The 23,135-nt window shown below is 42.9% G+C and overlaps 2 protein-coding genes across 4 annotated transcripts in view; one reads left to right on the top strand and one right to left on the bottom strand.

Annotated features, from left to right (window-relative positions):
* Positions 1–5,893: 5,893 nt before the first annotated feature.
* On the top strand, positions 5,894–7,412 carry SCGB3A1 (secretoglobin family 3A member 1). 2 transcript variants are annotated; one of them, XM_087861904.1, is made up of 3 exons: positions 5,894–6,127; positions 6,818–7,026; positions 7,265–7,412. In XM_087861904.1, exons 1-3 carry the CDS (start codon positions 6,073–6,075, stop codon positions 7,286–7,288), a joined length of 288 nt encoding a protein of 95 aa, XP_087718030.1. In that variant the 5' UTR covers positions 5,894–6,072; the 3' UTR covers positions 7,289–7,412. The 2 variants fall into 2 exon arrangements, with proteins under 2 accessions (XP_087718030.1, XP_045651048.1); XM_045795092.2 differs by having other exon boundaries at positions 5,901–6,127; positions 6,746–7,026.
* Positions 7,413–18,682: 11,270 nt separating this feature from the next.
* Positions 18,683–23,135, bottom strand: part of CNOT6 (CCR4-NOT transcription complex subunit 6) — a 68,826-nt gene continuing 64,373 nt past the window's right edge. For both annotated transcript variants that reach the window (XM_045795011.2, XM_045795010.2), the window contains exon 12: positions 18,683–22,758. In XM_045795011.2, the coding sequence (XP_045650967.1) occupies positions 22,546–22,758 (213 nt within the window). In that variant the 3' untranslated portion in view covers positions 18,683–22,545. The remainder of the gene's footprint in view (positions 22,759–23,135) is intronic.

Here is a 23,135-nt window from a genome sequence, read left to right as displayed (position 1 = left end):
AAGGCATCCCCAGGTCAGGTCCCAAGGTCTACCCACCCTGATCACTTGGGTCAAGGCCAGCACCTCGGGGGCCCCAGCACGGAATCCTGGGTGGGGCCCCGGCTTGCAGGATCCCCGCCTAGTTCGGTGCCAATCCTCTCCAGTCAGCTGGGGCTGGGCTCAGCCCCCTCGTAGAAACAGGGTAGCTGCCTCGGTACTGAGGCCGACTTGGAGGCAGACAGGCCAGCAAAGCAAACATGACCAGGCGACCATTCTAGCTCTCTCGGCACAGAGAACAGGACCCTCCCCTTTTCGGTCAGCCTTCCCTCCGAGTGGCCCTCTTCACGATGCCATGGTCAAAAATGACACAGGAAGATGTCCCTCATCTGGACCGGGCTTGGGGTGCTGGTGGGGGGCACACCATCCTGGCAGTGAAGCATGGGTTGGACTTGATCAATACCCTGGAACCTGGAGCGAGTGTCGGGGCAGAGCCGGGCCCAGAGCTGGGCCACAGTGCCTGCCTTTACAACGCTGCAACCGCGGACCAGGCTACGTGGGCTCAGGCAACACCGGGGCTCACGGGCAGCATCACTGACAGGGTGGGGAGCAGACCAGCAGGTGATCCCCCACACATCCCACCCCAGTCCAGATGCGCAATGTTTCCCTGCATCATTTTTGGCAGTGACATTACGCAGAGGACTCAAGGTTTCCATGACACTGCACTAAATTGTCTCCAGTTAGTTCCACAAAAGACCGATGGCTTCTGCTCCAGGTACAGGAGGCCCAGAGCAAAGGGCCGGTGAGGCACTTAAGGCCTCAAAAAGGCTTTCATTTTAGTGTCTCTTTAAATAAAAATAAAAGTAATATAATAGTAATGAATATGTATAATAATGCATCCAGCCTAGATTCAATAATACAGTCATGAAATATATATATATATATATATATATATATATATTAAATTTATGGAAGAAGAATCCACCCACCAAGGCAAAAGTACTGAGGACCCCACAAAAGGCACCCTGCAGGCCTGCCTCCTCTTATAACTAATCGTCACGGATGTTGTCACAAGCCATTTCTGTTGACATGTCTGGTTATGTCTGTAGGATTAACTTCTAGAATTAGATTTGCACACGGGGAGATTAACGAGATGGGGTTTGACCCCTGAGGACTCTCAAACCCCACAAGGGATTTCTGTTGTCTACAGAACTTGTAAACCCTGGTCATTTTCCCCCCAAAGTATTCTCTTGCCTTCTATCAATAAGCCATTAAACATTTCAAAACAATTTTAGTCATTACTTGCTTGAGAAAACATGGGGCTTGCTTTCTCCATGCTTGCCTTGACAATGGTCATTAGTGATGAGAAGGTTAGCACCCATCGCTGAGAGACCAGGAGAACAAAGCTGGTAGGAAGACACCAGAGAACTTTTCAAAGGTCAATCTTGTGATTTACCATTAAGCATACACATTGACTTGGCTCTTTCCCAAGTTTCTACTAAAATTGGACCAATAATAATTGTTTCAAGTTGTAAACCTACAAAAGCAAAGACAACCGGCCAGAAAACAACAATGACGAAACAAGCCAAAAAAATTTTGGATGATAAAAAGTGGATGAACTGGATACCCAAATGCAAAAGAATGTAGTTGACCCCCTACCTCACACCATATACAACTAACTCAAAATTAATCAATAACCCAACTATAATAGCAAAACCCATAAAACTCTCAGAGGAAAATATCGGGGTAAATCTTCATGACCAAATCTCCACTTTGGCAATGGATTTTTACAAATGACAACAAAAGCACAAGCAGGAAAAGAAAACATAGGTAAATTGGACTTGACCAAATTAAAAACTTTTGTGCATCAATGAACACTATTAAGAAAGTGGGAAAAAACAACCTACAGAATGGGAGAGAAGGTTTGCTAACCATTTGATAAGGGTCTAGTATGCAGAATACATAAAGAACTCTTACAACTCACCACAAAAATTTGACAAAGAACCCAACATAAAAATGGGCCAAGAACTTGAGTAGAAATATCTCCAGAGAAGATATACAGATGGCCATCAGTCATTAGGGAAATGCAAATCAAAAACATAATTATGGTACGATTTCACACTCACTAGGATGGCTAGAACAGGAAGAATAAAAAAACACAGAAAGGGGGTTGGTGAGGATGTGGAAAAATTGGAAATCTCATATAAAACAGGACACACGCATGCACACATACAAGTTTGGAGATCTCTCAATAGGTTAAACATAGAACAATCCTGCCATTCCATTCCTGGGTATCTACCGGACGAAGTGAAAGCAGGTACTCAAATAATTGCTTGTATGCACATGTTCATGGCAGCACTATTCACAATAACCAAAAGGTGGAAATAGCTCCCATCAGTGGATAAGTGGGAAAGCAGCTGGTGGTCTGTACGTACAATGGAACAGTCAGTCATGAGAAGGAATGGACACCTGCCACAATCTGGGTGAACCTCAAAATATGTTCAGCAAAAGAAGCCAGACACACAAAGTCATGTGTGGTGTGATTACATTTATGTGAGATATCCAGAATAAGCAAATTCACAGAGACAGACCATGCACTGAGGCTTTGGCAGGAGCCGGGGAGGAGGTGGGGAAGGGGAGGGACTGCCTAATGGGGATGGGGTTTCCTTTTGGGGTGATGAAAATGTCATGGAACTAGATGGAGGTTATGGTGGCACAACATGGTTCACCTTGAAGTGGTTAATTTCGTGTTATGTGAATCTCATCTCAATAATAATTTTTTAACTTTATTAGACAAACAATAGAACAATCATGTCTGGCAGGGAGTGGTAGGTGGAGGGATTGGCAGTGCCAAGGACGGGGAACCCCATGATCTGTGTGGCGCTGCCCCACGTAGGGCTCAGAACGGGAGGCTGGACCAGGGATGGAAACGGGCTGTCTTGTTGACAGTCCTATGAGCAGAGCACATGAAGCCCCGGACCCCTTCCCACCCACACAGCCAGTGACCACCCCGGCCCCATCCTGGCTGGAGCCTGAGGTTGACCTGGACCCTCCAGGGAAACTGGAGGAGAGGATGGGACCCACACAAGCCAGGAGGAGGTAATTTCCTGGACGAAATTCTCAGGATGGGGCCGCCCCTGGTGCCCCCTCGCTAGAATGGAACAGGAGGACAGAGGATTGTCAAGGGTGTCTCTGTAAATGTCCACATCCCGTAGAGGACGCTGGTGAAGGCTTCTGTCAGAGAATTTGGGAAGAATCAGCAAGAGCAGTAGACAAAACTTAGCAAATAAAAGTATGAGGCACTTGTGTTTGATATCAGAAAAAAAATTACCAAAAAAAATATTAAATGTGACCTCATGAACTACTTTTATTACTCCCTCTTATCTCAGATGTAATGAATATTTGTGGGGGTCCTTGCCCTGGGCACCAGAAGCAAAGATGAGAGGTCAGCTGGGGACACAGTGACCGTGGCTTGGCTCTGGCGAGGAAAGTCAAGAAGGTTCAGATCCCGTGTACCCTGGCTCCATGATTCTGGGTCAACTCCTTTAACTGTCTTCTCTGGTTGGGCCCAGAGAAGGGTCGTCATTGAGTGCATTTGAGAAGGTCAAGCTCAAGAAAAAGCCATCTGTCTCTGTCCCCCAATGTTACGATTGCAGGGCCATTAGATGGGTCTTGGCCAAGAACCCAAGGAAGTCAGCCTTCCTTCCGCCATCCCTTTGGGACCCCCAAGGGAGCAATGGCAGAGAAGAACAAGACACCAGAGGACTTTGGGCCTTGAACTATGGACCCTGAAGCCTGGGCCAGAGCCCAGAGCCTAGACTGCAGGCCCGAGGGGCTGCTTTCCCAGCCTGTACCTGTGATAGAGGTGAGCCGAGGGGCAGAGAGGACCAGCACCGGCTGACCCACAGCTACTTGGACAAAAGAGGAAGAGCAGTGGGCCCACCAGTGAGCAGGACCCCTCAACCCTGCAGGGCATGGACCAGCTGGCAGGAGCCGTTGTCACTGAGGACAGCGACAGGCCAAGCGCAAGCAGAGGCCTAGAGCTCCCACCCCTGCAAGAAACATGGTCTGTCCTTTTCTTTCTTCTGCAAATACACTCCGTCTAGCAGCTAGAGGTGAGGGTGACCAGGTGTGGAGAGCATCGGGGCCTCCTGCGCCCTGCCATCACCGACAGGTGCATGGCTCCCCTGCATCCTGACGACTGCTACCAAGATACAGCCCCCGGAACCGTGAAATGGGTCAGTAATGAAGTCGGCTCTGAGGACCAGTCACCCAGCACCCTGCGCCATCCCAGTTCTGATTTGGAACTATGCTCAGTTGTGTTGTTCGAGCTTTACAGACAGGAGTGCCCTCTGGTGCCCCACAGCCACGGGGTCTGGCTGGAGCCCACAATGCCACCACGTGCCGAGTTTGACCGACAAGAGAGCAGCCCCGTCCGCCTTTCCCACAACCAAATGTTACTTGAAAGTCATGGCTCAAGTCGCCAAGGAGAATGGAGCCTGAGCTCGGCCCTCCTCCGTCTCTCCACGTGGCTCTGCAGCTATGACTCCCCATGCTCCCCGCCCCCCAAGGCTCCAGGGGTCTGGGGTCCTTTGGCTGCGGCTGCACCTGAGTGGTTGGGCGACCCTGGGACCCCAAGCCGGGATGAGCCACGCCCACTCTTATGAGATCCACGTGACCAGGTCTCAAAGGAACGAGAGGCCTCTGAGAATATTCCAACAGCACCCCCCACCCCACCCCGACCCACACACAATCCCCAGCTGCCTCCGCTTCTCGTCAAAGTACGTGTCCTCCCCCAAGTGCATGACATCACAGAGAAACAAACCCTTCTGGCCTGTGGGGGGAGGCAGGGTCACCCCGACTGGTGGGAGGAGGTAATCCCACCTGCCCGCCCAGGCTTTGTGGGAGGGGGGCTGGTCCATTTGGTGAATTCCCCCTGGAGAGGATGAGGCTCGGGGCACCGGCACCGTGGGCGCGGCCCGGGGCGAGCTGCCTTTCCCACCCTGCTGCCCCTTTAACCCCATCTGGTGCTCTTGTCAGGGCTCGTCCCAGCAGCACTTCGGAAAAAAATCCCTCGAAGGTGACGTTTTACATGTTTTACACGTTGAAAGTGCATTTCCTATTGAAATGACTTCCACAGTGATCAACAAAACATACATTTATAATGCAAAGGCCTCCCTCCCCAAACAGGGAAAAGTGGAAGAATTGTGTGAAGGCCGTGTGAATGTTCATGCACTGATCACAGCTACTACAAAGCCCTGGGCTGTCTGCAGAGGTGAGTCAGGCCGTGGGGGGCTCAGGAGTGGCTGGACACCCACTGGCTGCAAAGGTCAAGACGCCCTCATAACCAAAGTGGGGGTATTCCGGGACACTCCCTGAAAACTCAGATCTTCCCACTGATGAGCCTAAAGGTCACGGGGCTAAATACGTTTTCTTATTCTCCAGTGTCATACTCCGTAGTGACAGATGTGTGAGGACTTCTAAAGAAACTTCTGGCATGGAGACTGATTGCAAAGATGGAAAAATGTCCTGGGTCCTTCTGTTCTCGCTGGTGGCTGCCTGTGGCCCCACCAGTGAGGTGACCAGGAGTAAGGCCTCACCTGGGGGCAGGGGGCCGGTTTGCCATCTGGAGTTTCTTCCTGCCTCTCCAGGACCAGAGGAGCCAGGAGGACCCCCACTGCATGACATTTCTATGCTCTGGCAGCAGGGGGAAGGACTGGGGCACCCATCTGCCCCTTCCTCCCCCAGGGGGCACAGCACTGCTGGAGGGCCAGCCGGGGAGCTCTCTGCAAAGGCAAAGGCCTGGGTGAGCCTTGTGCCCACAGAGCGTAGCCTGCATTCCTGCTCTCGCTGAAGAGCCCAGCCCTTGGGCCCAGGGTCCCTGCCAACAGGAAGTCCCTGAGACCCAGGCGGGGTAGGGGGCACGGGCTTCCCAGGGCCCACCAGCGCGAGCAGGAAGTTGGCCAGGGCTCTATTAGCTGAGCAAACAGCACATTGCTCGGGAGGACGTGGTGGGTGAGGCCCTGGCGTGGATAGGGGTGAGGACAGGGTATATGAAGCCCACAGCAAAGCCTGTCTCTGTTCCCAGGACCAGCCATGAAGCTCACCGCTGCCTTCCTGGTGCTCTGCGTGGCTCTGCTCGGCCACCCCGGTGAGTGCTGCCTGCCTCAGTTCCCAGCTCCTCGCTGTGGGGCCCTGGTGGTGGCTCTGCTCGTCTCCTGGCCCCAACGGTAGCCGGTCCTGACCCTGTCGTCTCTGCCCACTCCTTGGCCTCCTACCCCCTAGGGCTTCCCATTCCTCTGAGCAGGAAGTCCTGCTCCTGCCCGGGGCCCTCAGGCTTCCTCTCATGTCCCTACGGGCCCTGGTATCTCCTTTTCACCCAACACCGGGGTGGGCCAATGCCAAGGCGGGCCCCGGTCTGGAACTACCTGTCTGCTCTCTGCCTCATCCTTCAAGGCACAGTGCAGGTGTCCCCTCCTCCGAGAAGCCTGCCTGGACCCCCACTCAGAGCTTTCTTCTCCTCTTTACACTCTTGGGCTGCCTCGTATGTGCCCCTGCCCAGCCACCTGCTCGCTGGGCCACGCCGATCTGTTTACATGGCTGCCTCTCCCAGCCAGCTGGGATCCCCCAGCTCACACAGGGCAGCTGTCAGCAAAGGAGGGGGTCGAGGGTGAGGGGTGCACGGCACCTCCTGGAGGAGACAGGCCCTTGGCAGGGCTCCGTGGAGCACCGGTCCAGATGGGGGCCTTCTTCTCTACCGTGTCTGCAGCCGCCACTCTCTTCCTGAGCTCGATGGCCAAGCCTGTGGCCTCCGCTTCACATGCCCTCAACCCTGCTGCAGAGGCTGGGGCAGCGGCGGTGGCCGGGGCAGGAGCCATGGCCGAGGCAGGAGCCATGGCCCCCCCCTTCCTCGGAGGCTTCAACCCCCTGAAGTTTATGCTGACCATCCTGGGGATCCCAGTGGAGCATCTCGTGGAGGGTTCCAGGAAGTGCGTGGCCGAGCTGGGCCCTGAGGCCATGGAGGCCATGGGGGCCGTGAAGGCGCTGCTGGTAATGGGGGCACCCTGCGCACTCCCCAGCCATCCTCAGGGAAACCTTACAGCCCGCCCCCAGGAGAAGCAGGATGGCCTTGGGTGGGGACGGGGTTGACCCCATGGGAAAGGCAGGGGGGCTGCAGAGGGCCCCTAGGGGGAAGGTGTGACCCCTCCAGGAACCCCACCCTGAGTCCCCTCAGGTGCCCAGGGGCAGTGGGCTGGAGGAGAGCACACACCTGACGTCTCCTTTGCAGGGGGCCCTGACGTACATTGGCTGAGTCGAGGCTGGAGTGTCGCTGCTGGAGGGGGGAGGGGGAGACAAGATGCTGCCACCTGCAGGCTGGGGACCTGCCGCCCCGCCCCGACCATCCGAGCCCTTCCCCTACTCGCAATAAACACGGAGAACAGCAGCTTTGGGGCTGATTTCTTCTTTCTTGCCTTGATACCAATCCCCGTTCCTCCCCGTGCCCAGAGCGATGGTGCTGCAGAAAGAGGGGGCTGGCGGTGGGATGGTCCCTACCCCTCAGGAGGTGCGCTGTGCCCAGATTACGTGTGTGGGGGGAGTGTGTGCATATGTGTGTGAGGGACATTATGACACTTGGCGGGTGACACAGAGCCAGCAACTAAAGGTGTTGGGCGTCAGGCAAGCGTTAGTTGGTTAAAACTGGGATTTTTTTCCCCACCTGTTAGGCTGTGCCTAACCGTCCAAACAAAGCCATTTGTTGCTAATACACGAAAGTTTTGTTTTTGTTTCTTCCCTGGAACAAGGCAGGATTGAAGGCTGCAGGAAGTCTGTCTTGTGTTTGGTTTTTCCCTGTGGTTTCTGGTAGTTTCAATGAAATAATTTAGTGGCTTCTACCAGAAGCATTTCTGGACAGATTCTCGGTATTGATGGGAAGGGGCCCAGAGCAGGATACTGACGTCTGTCTCAGGAGAAACTTCCCAGTAAATCCTTTTCTCATGATAACGTTTCCTGGGAAGGGCTCCCCCTGGCTTGACTAGCAACCCACCCACCACGGACAATCTGACTACATTTGCATCTGTTTTATATGAAAACACGGGTCTGGCTTTCTTCTGTTCCTACTTTGACAAGGACACTTGGATTTAAATGGGGGAGGATGCCTTTTGACAAGTTCACAGGCCAACTTAGAACAGGCAGCTCACCAGGACGCTGATCAAATTTAAATCTCCCATCAACACCACTGCCCCCGAGATTCTCAAGGGTTCTGGATCTTTGTGTATGGCTCTGGTCTGGACAAACATGAACCAGTAATGAGATGAATCACTCTGCATCTCTGGCGAAGAAGGCAGTGGGGACGTGACCGGACCTGAAAAGACCACAGGCCAACTCCTCCCGACATTACATATGGTCCTCGGTTGATGCACCAGATTCAAACGTTTGAGGGGATCGCGGGAAGGGCGCTCGTACTATGGGAGCTTGTTGGAACTGACGGTGGGCTTGGGGGCTCGGCCAAGGACCCTGTCCTGAGATGGCCCTGCAGCTTTCTACCTCTGGAGCCTTCCCAGGCAAGCACTGGACGGGCAATCACAGCACTTAGTAGAAGAGGGAGTCCGGGAGTAGCATGTGAAGCCCCGAGGCTAATGCAATGGCTTCCTCCCTGCTGTAGATTCCTGCAAAGAGACCAACCATAATCCCCGGGGAGGGAGGGAATATGGTGGAAAGCTAGATGTCCTTAAATATTTTGCCCATTTGACTTCGTAACTATGTAAATATTTTACATGATTCTAAAAGACAAAATAAATTAAAAAAAAAACAACTTCTAAAAATTGAGATAATAAGAAATGAGAAATGAACCTAGCTTCGTTTCCAGTGGTGGGGAGTAACTCTTCCAGGGCACCTGGCTGGCTCTGTTGGAAGAGCGTGGGACTCTTGATCTCCGGGTCGTGAGTTCAAGTCCCACAGTGAGTGTGGAAATCAGTAATAAATAAATAAATAGACTTTAAAAAAAAAGAATAACTATTCCCAGTAACATGCAAATATTGTGATTTAAGTCTACATCCTGGGATGGGGTGGGTAGCATCCCAAGGATGAGAAGAACAGTAATAACAATTGAGCTTTTCTTGGTGGTGGTGTTGCCGTTCTCTGTATATTCTGTGATAAGACAAACGAGTAATTACATGAGTGTCGTTGAAACCTGAGATGTCTGGCAAAGTGGAAAGGAGGTGCTGATATAAAATTAATTGAGGTTTCACAAAAACTTTAGAACTCAAAATTCGAACAGAAAGTACAATCGCCTGGTGTATTCGATCTGTAAGGGGGAAAAATCTCTTATTTCTGTCCCCTGAAAGTTTCTAGAAACTTCAGAAACCGACCAATCCAGGAGCGATGAGAATCCTTGTACCCGGATTGTGGCTTCCAGATACCATTTCTCACTGAAGGAACCAGGAGTCTTTGGAGAAATGGCTGGTTCCAGATATGGGGCAGGAAATATAAAAGATGAACCTAGAACATTTTTTTATAACAGAATAGAAGCTGCTGAAGACTGCCAGAATTGTGCCAAAAAGACACAGGGACCAGTCTGAACACGTCTCTCACTGGCCAAGGATGGGGTAATTTGAACATCAGTAATGGTGGGAAGTGCAGTGACATTCATCAAATATGTTTAAATCCATATGTTTTTAATACAAAGGGAAAAAATAGCCTATTTGGCAAATTTTGGAGGACACAAGAAAATCAACCTATTATTCTGAAAACTGAAAAATATTTCAAAGTACAAAGTTAAAAAAATAAGAATTAAAAGACAACTGAGAAAAGATATGCAATACACATTAGCCGATAAGGGGTAAGTACCCTGAGTACATAAAGAATCATGAATTAACCAGAAAAGGACAAAAATCCTCAACAGGCATAAAATCATAAGAGGAACTCCAGATAGCAAAAAAAAAAAAAAAAAAAAAAAGCTTGTTTTAATAAGGGAAATATAAACAGAAATCACAATGGGTTACCATTATACCCATCAGATTGCCTAAAACTGAGATGAAAACGAGCATTGGCAAAGTTGGGGAACAATGGCAAAATCTTATAAACTTCTGGTGGGGCAGTAAGAAACCCTCTGGACAGGAGTAAGCATATCTAGTAAAGTCAAGCACACGCATGTCCCAACTCCTAGCAATTCCAACCCTCGAGATTATACTCCAGAGAAGCTCACACACACCTACCAGAATGTCCAGAGCAGATGGTTTGTTAAGGGTTGGGGGAAGGAGAAAGAAAACTAGGAACGACTCAAAGATACTTGCAGAGAAGGGTAGATGTTGGAATATGCAGACAAAGCAGTATCACAATGCAGCTTACAACTACACGCATTAGCAGGAGTGAATCTCAAAGAATTCAAGTCCCAGAAGAAATCATATGAAATGATTTTGTTTATGTTTTTGAGATAATTTATATACTGTAAAATTTACCATTTTAAAGTATACCATTTAGAGGGTTTTTAGAATATTCACAATGCTGTGCAACCATCGCTACTATCCAATTTCACATTTTTATCACTCCAAAGAGAAACTCAGGTCTTCTTTGGAGAATGTCTATTCAAATTCTTTACCCATTTTAAAATTGGGCTGTTTCTTCCTTGTTGAGTTGTAATTGTTCTTTATGTATTCTGGAGTTCTAGACTCATCGGCTACACGGTTTACAAATATTTTCTCCCATTCTGTGAACTATTGCTCCACATTCTTTTCCTTTGAAGCACAAAAGTTTCAATTCTGATGAAATCTAATTTATCTATTTTCCTTCCTTTGGTTGCTTGTACTTTAAGATGTCTTATCTAAGAAACTATGACTCAACCCAAGGTCATGAAGATTTATACTGATGTTTTTCCTAAGGAATTTTAGTTTTACTCTTACATTTAGTTTTTTTTTTTTTTTGTATCCCTTTTAATTATTGTACATGGTGTGAGACTGAGGTCCAACTTCATTCTTTTGCTTGCGGATATTGTTGTCCAGCCCCATTTGTTGAAGACACTATTCCTTCCCCTAATAAAGTGTCTTGGTTACCTTTGTCTTGACCATAAATGTAAGGGTTTATTTCTGGTCTCTCGATTCAATTCCATTGATGTATATATGCTATCCTTAGGCCAACACCACACTTCTTTTTTTTTTTTTAAAGATTTTGTTTTTTTATTTATTCGACAGAGATAGAGACAGCCAGCGAGAGAGGGATCACAAGCAGGGGGAGTGGGAGAGGAAGAAGCAGGCTCATAGCGGAGGAGCCTGATGTGGGGCTCGATCCCAGAACGCCGGGATCACGCCCTGAGCCGAAGGCAGACGCTTAACCGCTGTGCCACCCAGGCGCCCCCAACACCACACTTCTTGATTACTGAAGCTTTGTAATACATTTTGAACTCAGGAAGTTTGAGTCTTCCAACTTGTTCTTTTTCAATATTGTTTGGCTCTTTGGAGTTCCTTGGATTTCTGTGAATTTTAAGATCAACTTGTCAATTTCTGCAACAAACAAAAAGCTGGCTGGAACTATGATAGGACTACAACTGAGTCTATAGATCAATTTGGGGAGTATCGTCATCTTAATAGTATTAGGTGTTTCAGTCCATGAACATGAAAAGTCTTAACACTTATTTAGGTCTTCTTTCAATGCTTTATAATTTTCCGTGTACAAGTCTTCCATTTCTTTCATTAAACTTCTTAAGTATTTTACTCTATTATTATTGTAATGCAATTGCTTTAGTTTTTTATTTGTTCTTTGTAGTGAATAGAAATACAATGGTTTTTGTATATTGATCTTGTTTCTAATAACTTTACTGAAGTCATTTATTAGTTCTAATAGGTTTTTGGTGTATGGACTACTTGGGGTTTTCTATGTACAAGATCATGTCATCTGCAAATATAATTTTATTTCTTCCTCTCTGATCTTATTACTTTTTATTTCATTTTCAAGCCTTATTTCCCTGGCTAGAACTTCTGGTACAATGTTGAAGAGAAGTGATGAGTGAACATCTTGTCTTTTTTCTGATCTTAGAGGGAAAGCCTTCATACTCTTTCACCATTAAGTAGGATGTCAGTTGTAGGTTCCTTGAAAAAGCCCTTTATCAGGATGAGGAAGATCTCTCCCATTCTTAATTTGGTGTTTTGTTGTTGTTTTTAAATAAAAGGTTATAGAATTTTGTCAGTACATTTTCTGTGCCTAATGAAGTGATCCTGTGGTATCGCCTTCATACTATTGATAGAGTATATTACCTTAAGTGGGGATATTAAGCCAACCTGGCATTTTTTAGATAAAAATCCCATTTCATCATGGTGTATAGTCATTTTATATGTTGCTGGATTCAGTTTTCTGATATTTTGCTGAAGATTTTCCTAGCTTTATTCATAAGCAGCATTAGTGTGTAGTTTTCTTTCCATGTGACATCTTTCTTTGGCTTTGAGATCAGAGTAACACTGGTCTCACAGAAAGAGCTAAGTGTTCCTTCTTCTAATTTTTGGAAGGGATTGTGAAGAATAACTTATTCTTAAGTACCTGAAGGAAGTCACCAGTGAAACCATCTGGACCTGGGCTTTTCTTTCTACGTAGTTTTTATTTTTAATTCAATTTCTTATTATACATTTATTCAGATTTTCTATTTCTTGTCAGTTTTGGTAATTTGTCTAAGAATTTGTCTATTTCATCTACACAATCTCAGTCATTTGACAATTGTCCATAGTACTCCATAATAATCCTTCCTATTCTGTAAGGTTGGTAGTAATGTCCCCTCTTTTATTCTTGATTCTAGTAATATTTTTTTCCTGCTCAGCATAAGGCTCATCAATTTTGCTGATCTTTCCAAAGAATCAACTTTTTTTTCCTGCTCAGCATAAGGCTCATCAATTTTGCTGATCTTTCCAAAGAATCAACTTTTCTATCTGTTGACTTCTCTACTGTTTTTCTATTCTCTATTTCATTATTTTCCGCTCAAGTCCTTATTATGTCCCTTCTTCTGCTTGCTTTGGGTTTAACTTGCTTTTTGTTTTCCACTGTTTTGAAGTGGACGATTAGGTTATTGAGATCTTTTAAAATGTAGGTATTTACAGCTACAAATTTCCCTTTACTGCTTTCACTGCATCATGTAATTTTGGCGTGTTACGTCTTTTCTTTTATTTCAACGTATTTTCTAATTTCTCTTCAGATTTTTTTCTTCCTTTGGCCCAGTGGTATTTAGGAGTGTAGTTTAACTTCCACATATTTTCGAATTTCCCAACTTTCTTCCTAGCTCCCCTTCATTATGATCATGGAATATACTTGGTACAATCTCAATTCTTTAAACTTCTTGGTTTGTTTTATGGCATAGCCTATGGTCTACTGGAGAACGTTCCATGTACACTTGAGAATATGTATTCTGGTATGGGGAGGTAGAATGTTCTATACATGTCTGTTAAGTCTACTCGGTTTATAGTGTTGTTCAAGTATCCTATTTCTTTGTTGATCTTCTGCCTACTTGTTCTACCCATTGGGAATGGGGTATTGGACAACTATTAATGTTGACTGTCTATCCCTTTCATTGTTAGTTTTGCTCATGTAGGTTGTGGTTATCATTTAGCATTGCTCGTGATTATAAAACGTTCCTCTTTATCTCTAGTAATGTTTTTGGTTTTCAAGTCTAGTTTATCTTCTTAGTATAGCCACACCAACTTTCTTAGTTTGTTTGCATACCTTCTTCCATCCTTTTATTTCAAAGTTGACTGTTGGCGTCTTTGAATCTGAAGTGTGTCTCCTGTAGTTAGCATATGGTTCGATTATTTTTATCCAGTCTGATCTTGTTTAATCCATTCACATTTAATATTATCAGATTTATGCCTGCCATTTTACTTTTTTTCAGTCTCACGCTCTTTATTCCTCCTTTACCACTTTTTGCATTAATATTTTCTAGTGTAATATTTTAATGATTTTAACAATTACATAAAACATAATTTAAAAAGTAGATTCATATATCCAAATTATCCCAAATATAGTTGTTTTCCCGTGAGTCAAATCATTAAAAAACTTTTTTGAAACCACATCAACAAAACCCGTTTATTCTTTTATAATCTATTTAACTTTGTAGCAAAAGCTTATCAACTTGTCTCCAAGAACATTTTCATTCAAGTACTCAATTCTTATGTCAGCTCTGGAGTAACATCAAATTCAAATTTGCATAATTTGAAAAGCAACTCTTAGCAAGATATCAACAAAGCGTTCTTCAAATTTTTCTTGTAGTTTTAGCAGCCAATTTACAAAATGTGGTGACGGTTAAAATTTGTTGGAAATATACAAAAATCAGCATTCTTGGTTTGTATCATGAAGTTCAATATAAATTCCTGTACCTGTCTGTGAAGGTCACAAATACTCTTTCCGCTCCTTGGAGCTTCAATTTTGGTTCACTCATATACAGACTGATACTGGTAAGAAAATGTGTATCATACTGACATGGTTTGCTTTTGATCACTGAATATTTAGCAAGCATTTCTTTTGTTGCAAGATAATCTTAAATTGGTATTACAACAACAGTAAACCATTGTTAAAGTTCCTTCATAATTTAACCAATGAGCATTAGTAAAGAAAACAAGATCATTAAACTGCTGTCTAGCCCTCCGAAGTCTTCACAAACTGGTGATGACGGTTCCTTGATTTGAAATTATATAAACTTAATTTTAACAACTACGACTTTTCAGTCTGTTTCAGAAAAGTGCAACTATTTTCAATAAGCATCATAAGGTGAAGCAAAACAATAAAGGAAATCCAGGCTCATTAAAATTCCAATAAACCCAGATTTTGGACCTAACATAGCTGAGCATTGCCTGTAGTGATAGAAACGATCTTTCTTCATATCTAGAAGAAATTCTTTGGCAGGTGTAAAAGACACAAAAATTTCTATGTCGTAAGTCTGATTTTAGGCTAAGAGTTCACATTTCTTTGTACATTTGAAAGTCCTTTAAGAAAAAGCATACACAAAGTATTACCTGGTGTCTTTTATATCACACAACTCATTGAAAGCTAGTAAGTACTTTCAACTATTAAATTTTGAACAATCTTTAAGAGTATCAGGAAGGTCTTCTATTCTATAGGTAACTGCTGGTATAACTGAAAAGACTCCATTTTCTAACAAAGTTTCCATAATAGAAATATGTTTTTTATATCATATCTCCATTAAAATGTTTTTTCCCGTGGAAGAATACAAACACTTTATAGCTGACCAAATCTACAAGCTCATACCCTGTTATAGCTTTTTATAAAAAAAACTTTCCGTTGGACTTCTAATTCTTATTTCAGCTGATTAATTTCACCTATTATTCTTTTTTGACTGTTGCCGGGAAACATTAAACTCAGTAAGTATTTGAAGGAAATGTATCTTACTGTTGCTCACTTTACTACCTTTAATTTTTTTTACACTGGTTTTCCTTTTCCTCTGATGCAACTACTTGTAATTGTCATTCACCATGAAATTCGTAATATACCTTCTAATCTTTATTGTTCCAGTTGTGGGACTAGCTCAGTTCTGTATCCGCACTGATTTTAAACTTAATAATTGGTCCATACTTACTTTTTTAAACCAGAAAAATAATTTATATTAAAATGAACAAAGGCATCTCAATTACTAATGATTTACATAGGCACAGTAATGCATGCTGCCGGCAGAAAGTACTCAAACATATTATAGTTACTTTGGTTAGTAAAATATTGTTAGGATAGAATCAGTTCTTTGACATCAACTGGTAATGTGTTTATGTGTGACACGAGCAAGACATTGGTTTCACATCTTACACAATGGGCCAGATAAAGGGAAATTTGGTCCTATCGCAACAAAATGGTTTCACTAAAACCAAAAAACACCTTACGGTTCGTCCCACTAGCCATATTTCAAGTGCTCAAAAGGCACACGTGGCTAGAGGCTACCAGACTGAACACAGGTCTAATCCTCTGCATGACAGGGAAACTCCGAATTCTTGGATTCCTGCCATTTGTTATGGGTTGCTCTATTAACCCATCTTCTAACGCCTATGAATTACTTCACTATTCAGTTAGGGACACACTGGATCTCTTTTGCAGACTAAACTCTGAATGAAAAATAATGCAAAATGAAGTGTAAGCTTGAGAAACAAAATTCTTAGCCTAAATGTTTTTGTGAGGTCAGTCAAGGAGAAAGGAGGGCCTTGGCAGCAAACACCTGAAGGGACGGTGAGTCAGGGTTTGCCTAATCGAAGTAATGAGTGACCGAACAAAACTCACTTACCTGTCTTTTCACCCACAAGTGATGAGGGACAAATCGAGATTCTTACTGATTCTGTTTCCTGAACGTTTCAAATTCTCCTTCCTTTTTTCTCTTACTGCCCTGACGCCATTCTCAGCTTATCCTCTGTGAACTGGACCATGCCAGAAGCCAATGAACTGGTTTTCCTGTTCTAATCCACCCTCCAGAGCACTGCTAGAGCAAATTCCTCAAATCCAAACCTGGTAACGCCGCTTCTATTTAAAACCCTTCTCAGGCTCTTTATCACCACCTACAGGATTAAGTTCAAACTTCAGCATGTGGCTCAGGGTTCCAAAAGCATCTGCGGTGTTTCCAGGCACTCCGCTAGTGCGGTTCCCACTGAAGACCCACCTCGTGTTCGAAATTCATAACTACGCACAATTTCACAAAGAGTTTTACTATATTCATCTGGGATGAATAACTTACTATTATTCATCTTGGAAACACGTTCTTAGTCCTTCGACACTAGCTCTAAGGTCACCTCTGGGAAATTTTACAGGCTCATGCAGACAGATTTGCTCCCTCCATACCTGGTACACCTTTAGCACATGTTACTTTAGATTATAGTGATCGATGAGTAACCTGAAGTCAGAGACCAGGGCTGATAAATCTCTATTTCCAATCTTAGCGCAGTGTCTGACAAGAAGAAATTCCAAGTATGGATCAGTATGGTGACCAAGAAAGGTACATTAAAAGAACCACTCTGGTCACCAAAATGGACCAACTACACAGAGCGCCCCCACCATCAGGGCTGTTCGAAGTTACCACTAGCAAGCATCACGTCAACGAGGAGAGGAGAAAGGTCCTGGTAACTCACAAAGCTCCCAATGTTGAGCACCTGCCCCTCACACCTGCATCGCTGCCCTGAGAACCAGCCACCTGCAACAGTGTGAATATTAAACGGGAAGCAAGCCCGCCCTGCAGGCTTCTTCCACCTGGCTTTGGTCACGCCATCTGACCAGGTTTTCAAGAATTACATAAAGCCCTTGGGGAACAGTACAAGCAGGTGTGCCACACAGGGGAGATACCGAACGCACCAGGCTGTAGGGCTCGTGGACGAGGCATTACCTAAGAAGACACCACTGTGCTGACGGGCTCCTCGGGGCCTGCAGCGAACTCACTGTGCTAGGAAGGTTGACAATACCCTGCAGTAGGAACTCTCAAGCCCGCCCACCTCTGGGCACATTGGTGTAGTGAGCAAAATTTCTTACGACGGGCCCCAAATAATTTAACAGCTTTTTTTAATGCATTAGAGTGATTTGAAGTTTGCCGACTTTAAAAACTGCCATCTCCTTATTTGATTAAAAATGTTAAAATGTAACTAAAGAAACCACAGAAACTGGTTGACAAGCCACCTTGTCACCCAGCAGTTTTCCCAGTTCCTGCGGACTCGTTGGTTAGTCATCTGGGGAGCAATCTACTTAGAACATTTTATGTTTCACTCTTTGGAGGAAATTAACTTAGATATTTCTCAAACTCTCATAAAATTCTAATAAACTCTATCTTCTGTAAGATTCTTCTAACACGTAATCTGTTTATTAAAATTGTCTTTATGGTACTTAGGAAATTAAAAATCAACTTAAATTTGAATACCTAAATAATACTCCAAAATGGGAATTCTCAGTATATGTAACATTACAGAGAACACAAAAGCTTTACTAAATATATCTCACTTCTGTGTTCCCTTAGGTACTTGGCTCCTCTCAAGAACATAAACTAGAATTTATAAAGTAACATGGGCGTAATACTTCATTTCCTTTTTTATACACTTACTTTTTAATAAGACTTCTGTTACAGAGGTAAAATTACATATTAAGGATTAGGTAGAAAATGCCTACTTTAAAAAGTGGACATCTTGGCAAACATTCATTGTCATCTGATTTTAAATGATTTTTTTCTAGCATCTACATTAAAAATTCACATTTGTTATAGAAAGTAGTTTCTAAAAAACAAACAGACTTTTTCTGAAGAGTTGGGAAGTCACATTTTTAAAGTTTATATATACAATAAAATATACATGTGAAAAGTAAAACATCTAATCAATTAGTATAACCCCACCAACACAATGTTTGTCACCGTCTTTAAAAGCATTTATTTAAAATGTCAAACTCCTTCCAAAAGACGGAAGACACATGAGCCCATCTCTTATATTAACGAGGTATATGATAACAACGACAAAATTCCTAAATGCAAATGGACCATGAGTTGCCTCAGTATAAAAATGAACTTTGGCAAAGATAGGAGTCTTATCCAGAAAAACACAGCCAATGCACCATCTCCCCGCATCATGGCCCTCGTCCCCATTCACCCTTCCCCCTTTTCAAAGGGTGAGTTACAACCCTGTCCCAGATGACTCAGAATTTTAATTATGTGGTCTGCTAACCTTTATTCTTCTCAAACCTCAGTACTACAGCTATACAAATTACACTTTTAGAATATTTGAAACAGATATTGAATTTATTGGTTGGCTATGAGTAGGAAAATACATCAGTAAAGAAAAGAGACCCTGTATATAAATATAATACTAGCTAGTTACAATTTGACCAAGAAGGTTCCACTGAAAAGAACAGTAAAAGCCCTTGTTACCACCAGTCCATAGGTACATACTCGGTTTCCCATCACCCTTATCAAAGAGCTGCCTAGGCAAATGCGACATTCTTTGAGCTTAGTGCAGATAATGTGCTGGGTTTTGTTACATGAATGGTAAACAAAAATTAGTCCAGTGCATTACACAATATAATGTACTGTGAATAAAGACTACTCTATTTTAGACGCTACTTCAACATACCGGTTATTAAATTTTATGTAACCAAAAAGAAGAGCAAAGTGAACATCTTAAAATACTGTTTACAAGTAGGGGAGAAACACTTGCTAAAGGTGTTCTTCGAATTATCTGCAGCATTTGTACTGAGAATTCTGATTGGTTCATTAAAAGAACACACTGCTGTAACTATTTTGCCTAGGTTGGCTTTTGTCTTCTATAGGACATGACCCCCAAACCTTAAATCACTATGGAAACTAATTCCATGAATTTAAACAGTAAAAAAATGGAATACTACAACTGGAATTTATTACTGAAAACCTGGACCTTAGAAGAGCTTTGAAAGGCTAATTTCAACATTTAGAAGTGCATCCCAACCCAATTTAATAATGTCCTTAGGTTTCAAAGTGCTAACTCAAAATAAGCTTTCCTGGTGGTCACCAATCAAGAAGAAAAACACATTTCTTGGAGATGTTCCTTGCCTGTGTTCTAGGACTAGCAAAGTTGCAATCAACAATTTATTTCTACAACTTTAAATTATGCCATAAATTAATTTTGATGAACATTATTTAAATTCTCAATGCATAAATAATTACCAACAATACGGTAAAATGTACTTCAAGAGATTTACAACAAGGAATTGTGTGCCTCCAAATTTCTGATCAGTAAAAACAGAAAACATACCCCAAATTTTCTGTCAAACATTCATAAAACGGATTTATCCAGCAAGAACACTGAGATTACATTATGGCAACACCACATGAAATATATTTGTTACAGAATTTTGAAAAAAAATCTATACTGAGAAAACATACTAGTTTTTATTGCATTTTAAAGAGTATGGATTATTGGAAATTATCCAGGACACAGAAAATATTTAGAACACAAAACCTTGCTTAACAGAAGTATCTATTTTGGTGTGACTGTTTATTCCCTACAGACCCAAAATATTTCTTCCTCTTTTGAAGGTTACAGTCGTAAGTCTACACTCCTGGTTCAATTTATCACTACCTAAAGAAGATGGAGAGGCTGTTCAAACTGACCCACAGAATGCAGTATGCCCAGAAGAGGCAAGAACAAAGTTTCAAGACTTAACAGGCCCTTATATCTTACTATGCTGCCCCCAAATTCAAATATATTGCAGACAATAACAAATACAGATGAAAACGTTTTTGTGTAAAGCTCAAACCTTTAGCATCTAACAAGTGCACTCTAGTTCCAGCATCTATGAAAAGAATACATCCTCCATTAACAAATACAAACGAGTAAGTGCTTCTCCCCTCCCCCTCCATAAAGCTCTCTGGACCTGTTATCACATAATGCAGATCGTAGGAAAAGCGGTCTCCTTGCCTCATCAGTCCAACCAGCTCCAGCTCGCCTTCGCTGGAAATTGTCATGATGCACATTACCAACACAGTGTTTAGGAAAAATGAGTAAACACACCTTTTATTCACACTTTACAAAAAAAAAAAAATAATAATAATAAAATAAAATAAAAAAAAAACAAAAACCCCATAAAAAGTTATGCATTGGTTCTACATCAATAATACCAGCTTTCCAATGTACTGATTATAAACTGGACGTGTTTGGTGTCAGCACAACTTCAACAAAAAGCAAAAAATGAAAAGCCATCACAACGAAATCTTTAAAAACCTCAAAGGAAAAACCAGGTCCCAGACAAAGATTCAAGATCAAAACCTTTTGGGGAAAATTCTTTAAAAAAGAAAAAAAAAATCATTTATTTTAACAGTATGTAATTTTATTTTCTCTTAAAAACAGAATAAGCACATTTAAGTGCTGAATATTTTTCATAAAATTTTAAGTCATTATTCAAAATGACTCCTTTTCTGTATAAAAATTGTTAATAACATTTCAACATTTTTTTCTTACTGCTCACATGTTGTCCTTTTGCTCCCCTGCCTGCAGTTGAAACAAAAGCAGTTAGACCAAGTTCCCTCTGAATTCATATGATTTTTGAGAGAAGAATGAATGAGAACAGAATACATACAAGTTAACTTTGCAAAGTTAAAAGTTGGCTTGAATCTCTAATCTACTGCGGACACTACGGGTGAAGTCCACGGTACAACAGAACTTTTTTATCTTGGTTGACCTATTAAAATGACTTTGTCACTTTATAAATGATCTGAAGAATTGTCTTAGGGACTGGTTTTGAAAATACATCTCATTTATACTGCTTCATAAATGGAAAATTCACTTAAAAAAAAAAGGAATGATCAAAAAAAAAAAAAACAACACGGAGACGAAGGAATCCATGGAAAACAGAAAGACTTCACATGATAGTCGTACTCTGGGTGGCGGACGGCACTGAGCAATGACACCAAGAAACAGTGCCTGGGTCTGCTGAGCAAAGACCCAGGGACCCACCCCATGAACATGTTCCAAGATGTGATATTCAATGCTTCACAATGGGAAAAAAGCCGCAGCTTATACAAAAGCGTTTTCATAAAATTCTCACAAATGTTCAACAGTATTTAAAAAATATAAAAGAGGATGCACAGATTCTCTCTGCATGCACAGGCAGTGCTCGGTGAGAACGACTTTAGGCAGGCACAGTGGAGAGAGGACAGGAAGTGTCTTAAAAAGGAGTTAAGAAGCTGCATCCAAGCAGCTGTTAATTTTTTAACTTAAAAAAGTTAAAGATTTAAAAATATCAGAATGTACATATATCAACCATTACATTCAGTCCATAAATGCCTACAGATCATTCACTGCTCAGCTTCTCTCTCCTGGTAGACAGCTTGTGTAAAAACCCAGGATTCATGGATAAGTTGCCTCTGGTCTGAGAAAATGTCCAAAGCTTTAAGCAGATTTCGATTTAAAGAGCCATGTTCTCAGTTTAAAAATAAAGTAGTACAAAAGGGCCAACAGAACCCCAACAGTGCAAATCATCAGCAGAGAAAGTCTGTTGCAACTTCTTTTACACGCTGGCCTTTATAACACATGAAACAGTAAAAAAACTTAGCCTTAGTTTACAATACAATCATTTCCAAATCTGATTTTTTTAGTACAAAATTTCATAAATCAGGTCTTCTGTGGATCATATACAATCATAAAGGCTAAAGTCAAAGTCTCTATTTTACAAACAAGTCTGAAAAGGGAGGGAGTAAAGTATGGAAGAATGGTCTCTGGATGTTATTACTGGCCTCAAAAAAGTAGTGCTACAGATTTCTGTGCAAAGAGAATATGCTGTTCAAACATTTTCCTATTTCAAGGCATGAAAATATTATATTGGATAGAAGAAACAGGAAAATTACTTGTAACAAATTAAAGAGAGGTGTAAACACCAATCCCTGTCTAACAGTATATAAAGCATATTGGGCTCAGAATTTGTCTGTTGCTAGCACCTGGCTTTCATACTATATCCTTATCAAATAATCAAGGTTGAAAATTCAAATCATCAAGGAAAAGGAAAAAAGAAACAAAACAAAACCAAACCCTGGTGGCCATACCTCACTCCCCTATATTCAGATTTTATGAGTTTACAAGTGAATTGAGGTTGTCCTCTGAAGGTACTTGACTACCTCCTGCCAGGAAGGTGAATGCCGTTAACTTGGGGCAGGAAAGGCAGTAAGAGCTCCAGTTGTGCAAAAAGTGAGAAGTGGTCGGAGGGGATGAGTGGGTGTGGGCAGCCGCTGATATTATTCTCAACTAGCCAATGGTGGTCCAGAGGTCCCAGGATGCCTAAAGTGTTCAGCTGAGGTTTCGAATAGAAGATGTAGTCAATTATACCCTGAAAAACAGAAGGAAAAAGAGAGGAGGCCTCACGTAAGCCAACCCTGAAACACTGAGCACTTTCAAGACACACCCTTACAGTCATGTTTGGTAAACAGAGAAAGGCACAAGCATGTGGGAAGAGGCAGTACTCCATAAACCGAACGGTCCCCCAGATGTCAAATCTAGCAGAATGAAGACAGTTTACGGATGATAATCATTCATTCTTCCTCCTTTCTGGTCCTTTTCACAATCTTTCATGAGACCTACAAGATCCTTCGTGGTATGGCCTCAGCTTCTTTCTTCAACTTGATTTGTACTATTTTCCCATGCTCACTACCGATTATCACACTAGCCCTTTTTCTTTTGGCGGGGGGCGGGGGAGCTGGCAGGGGA

The sequence above is a fragment of the Ursus americanus genome, chromosome 5 (genome assembly GCF_024610735.1).
Source record: "Ursus americanus isolate L20-20 chromosome 5, mUrsAme1.1.p, whole genome shotgun sequence".
Classification (NCBI taxonomy): Eukaryota; Metazoa; Chordata; class Mammalia; order Carnivora; family Ursidae; genus Ursus; species Ursus americanus.
Note: the sequence above shows the minus strand (reverse complement) of the source record. Positions and strands in the feature narration are given on the sequence as shown.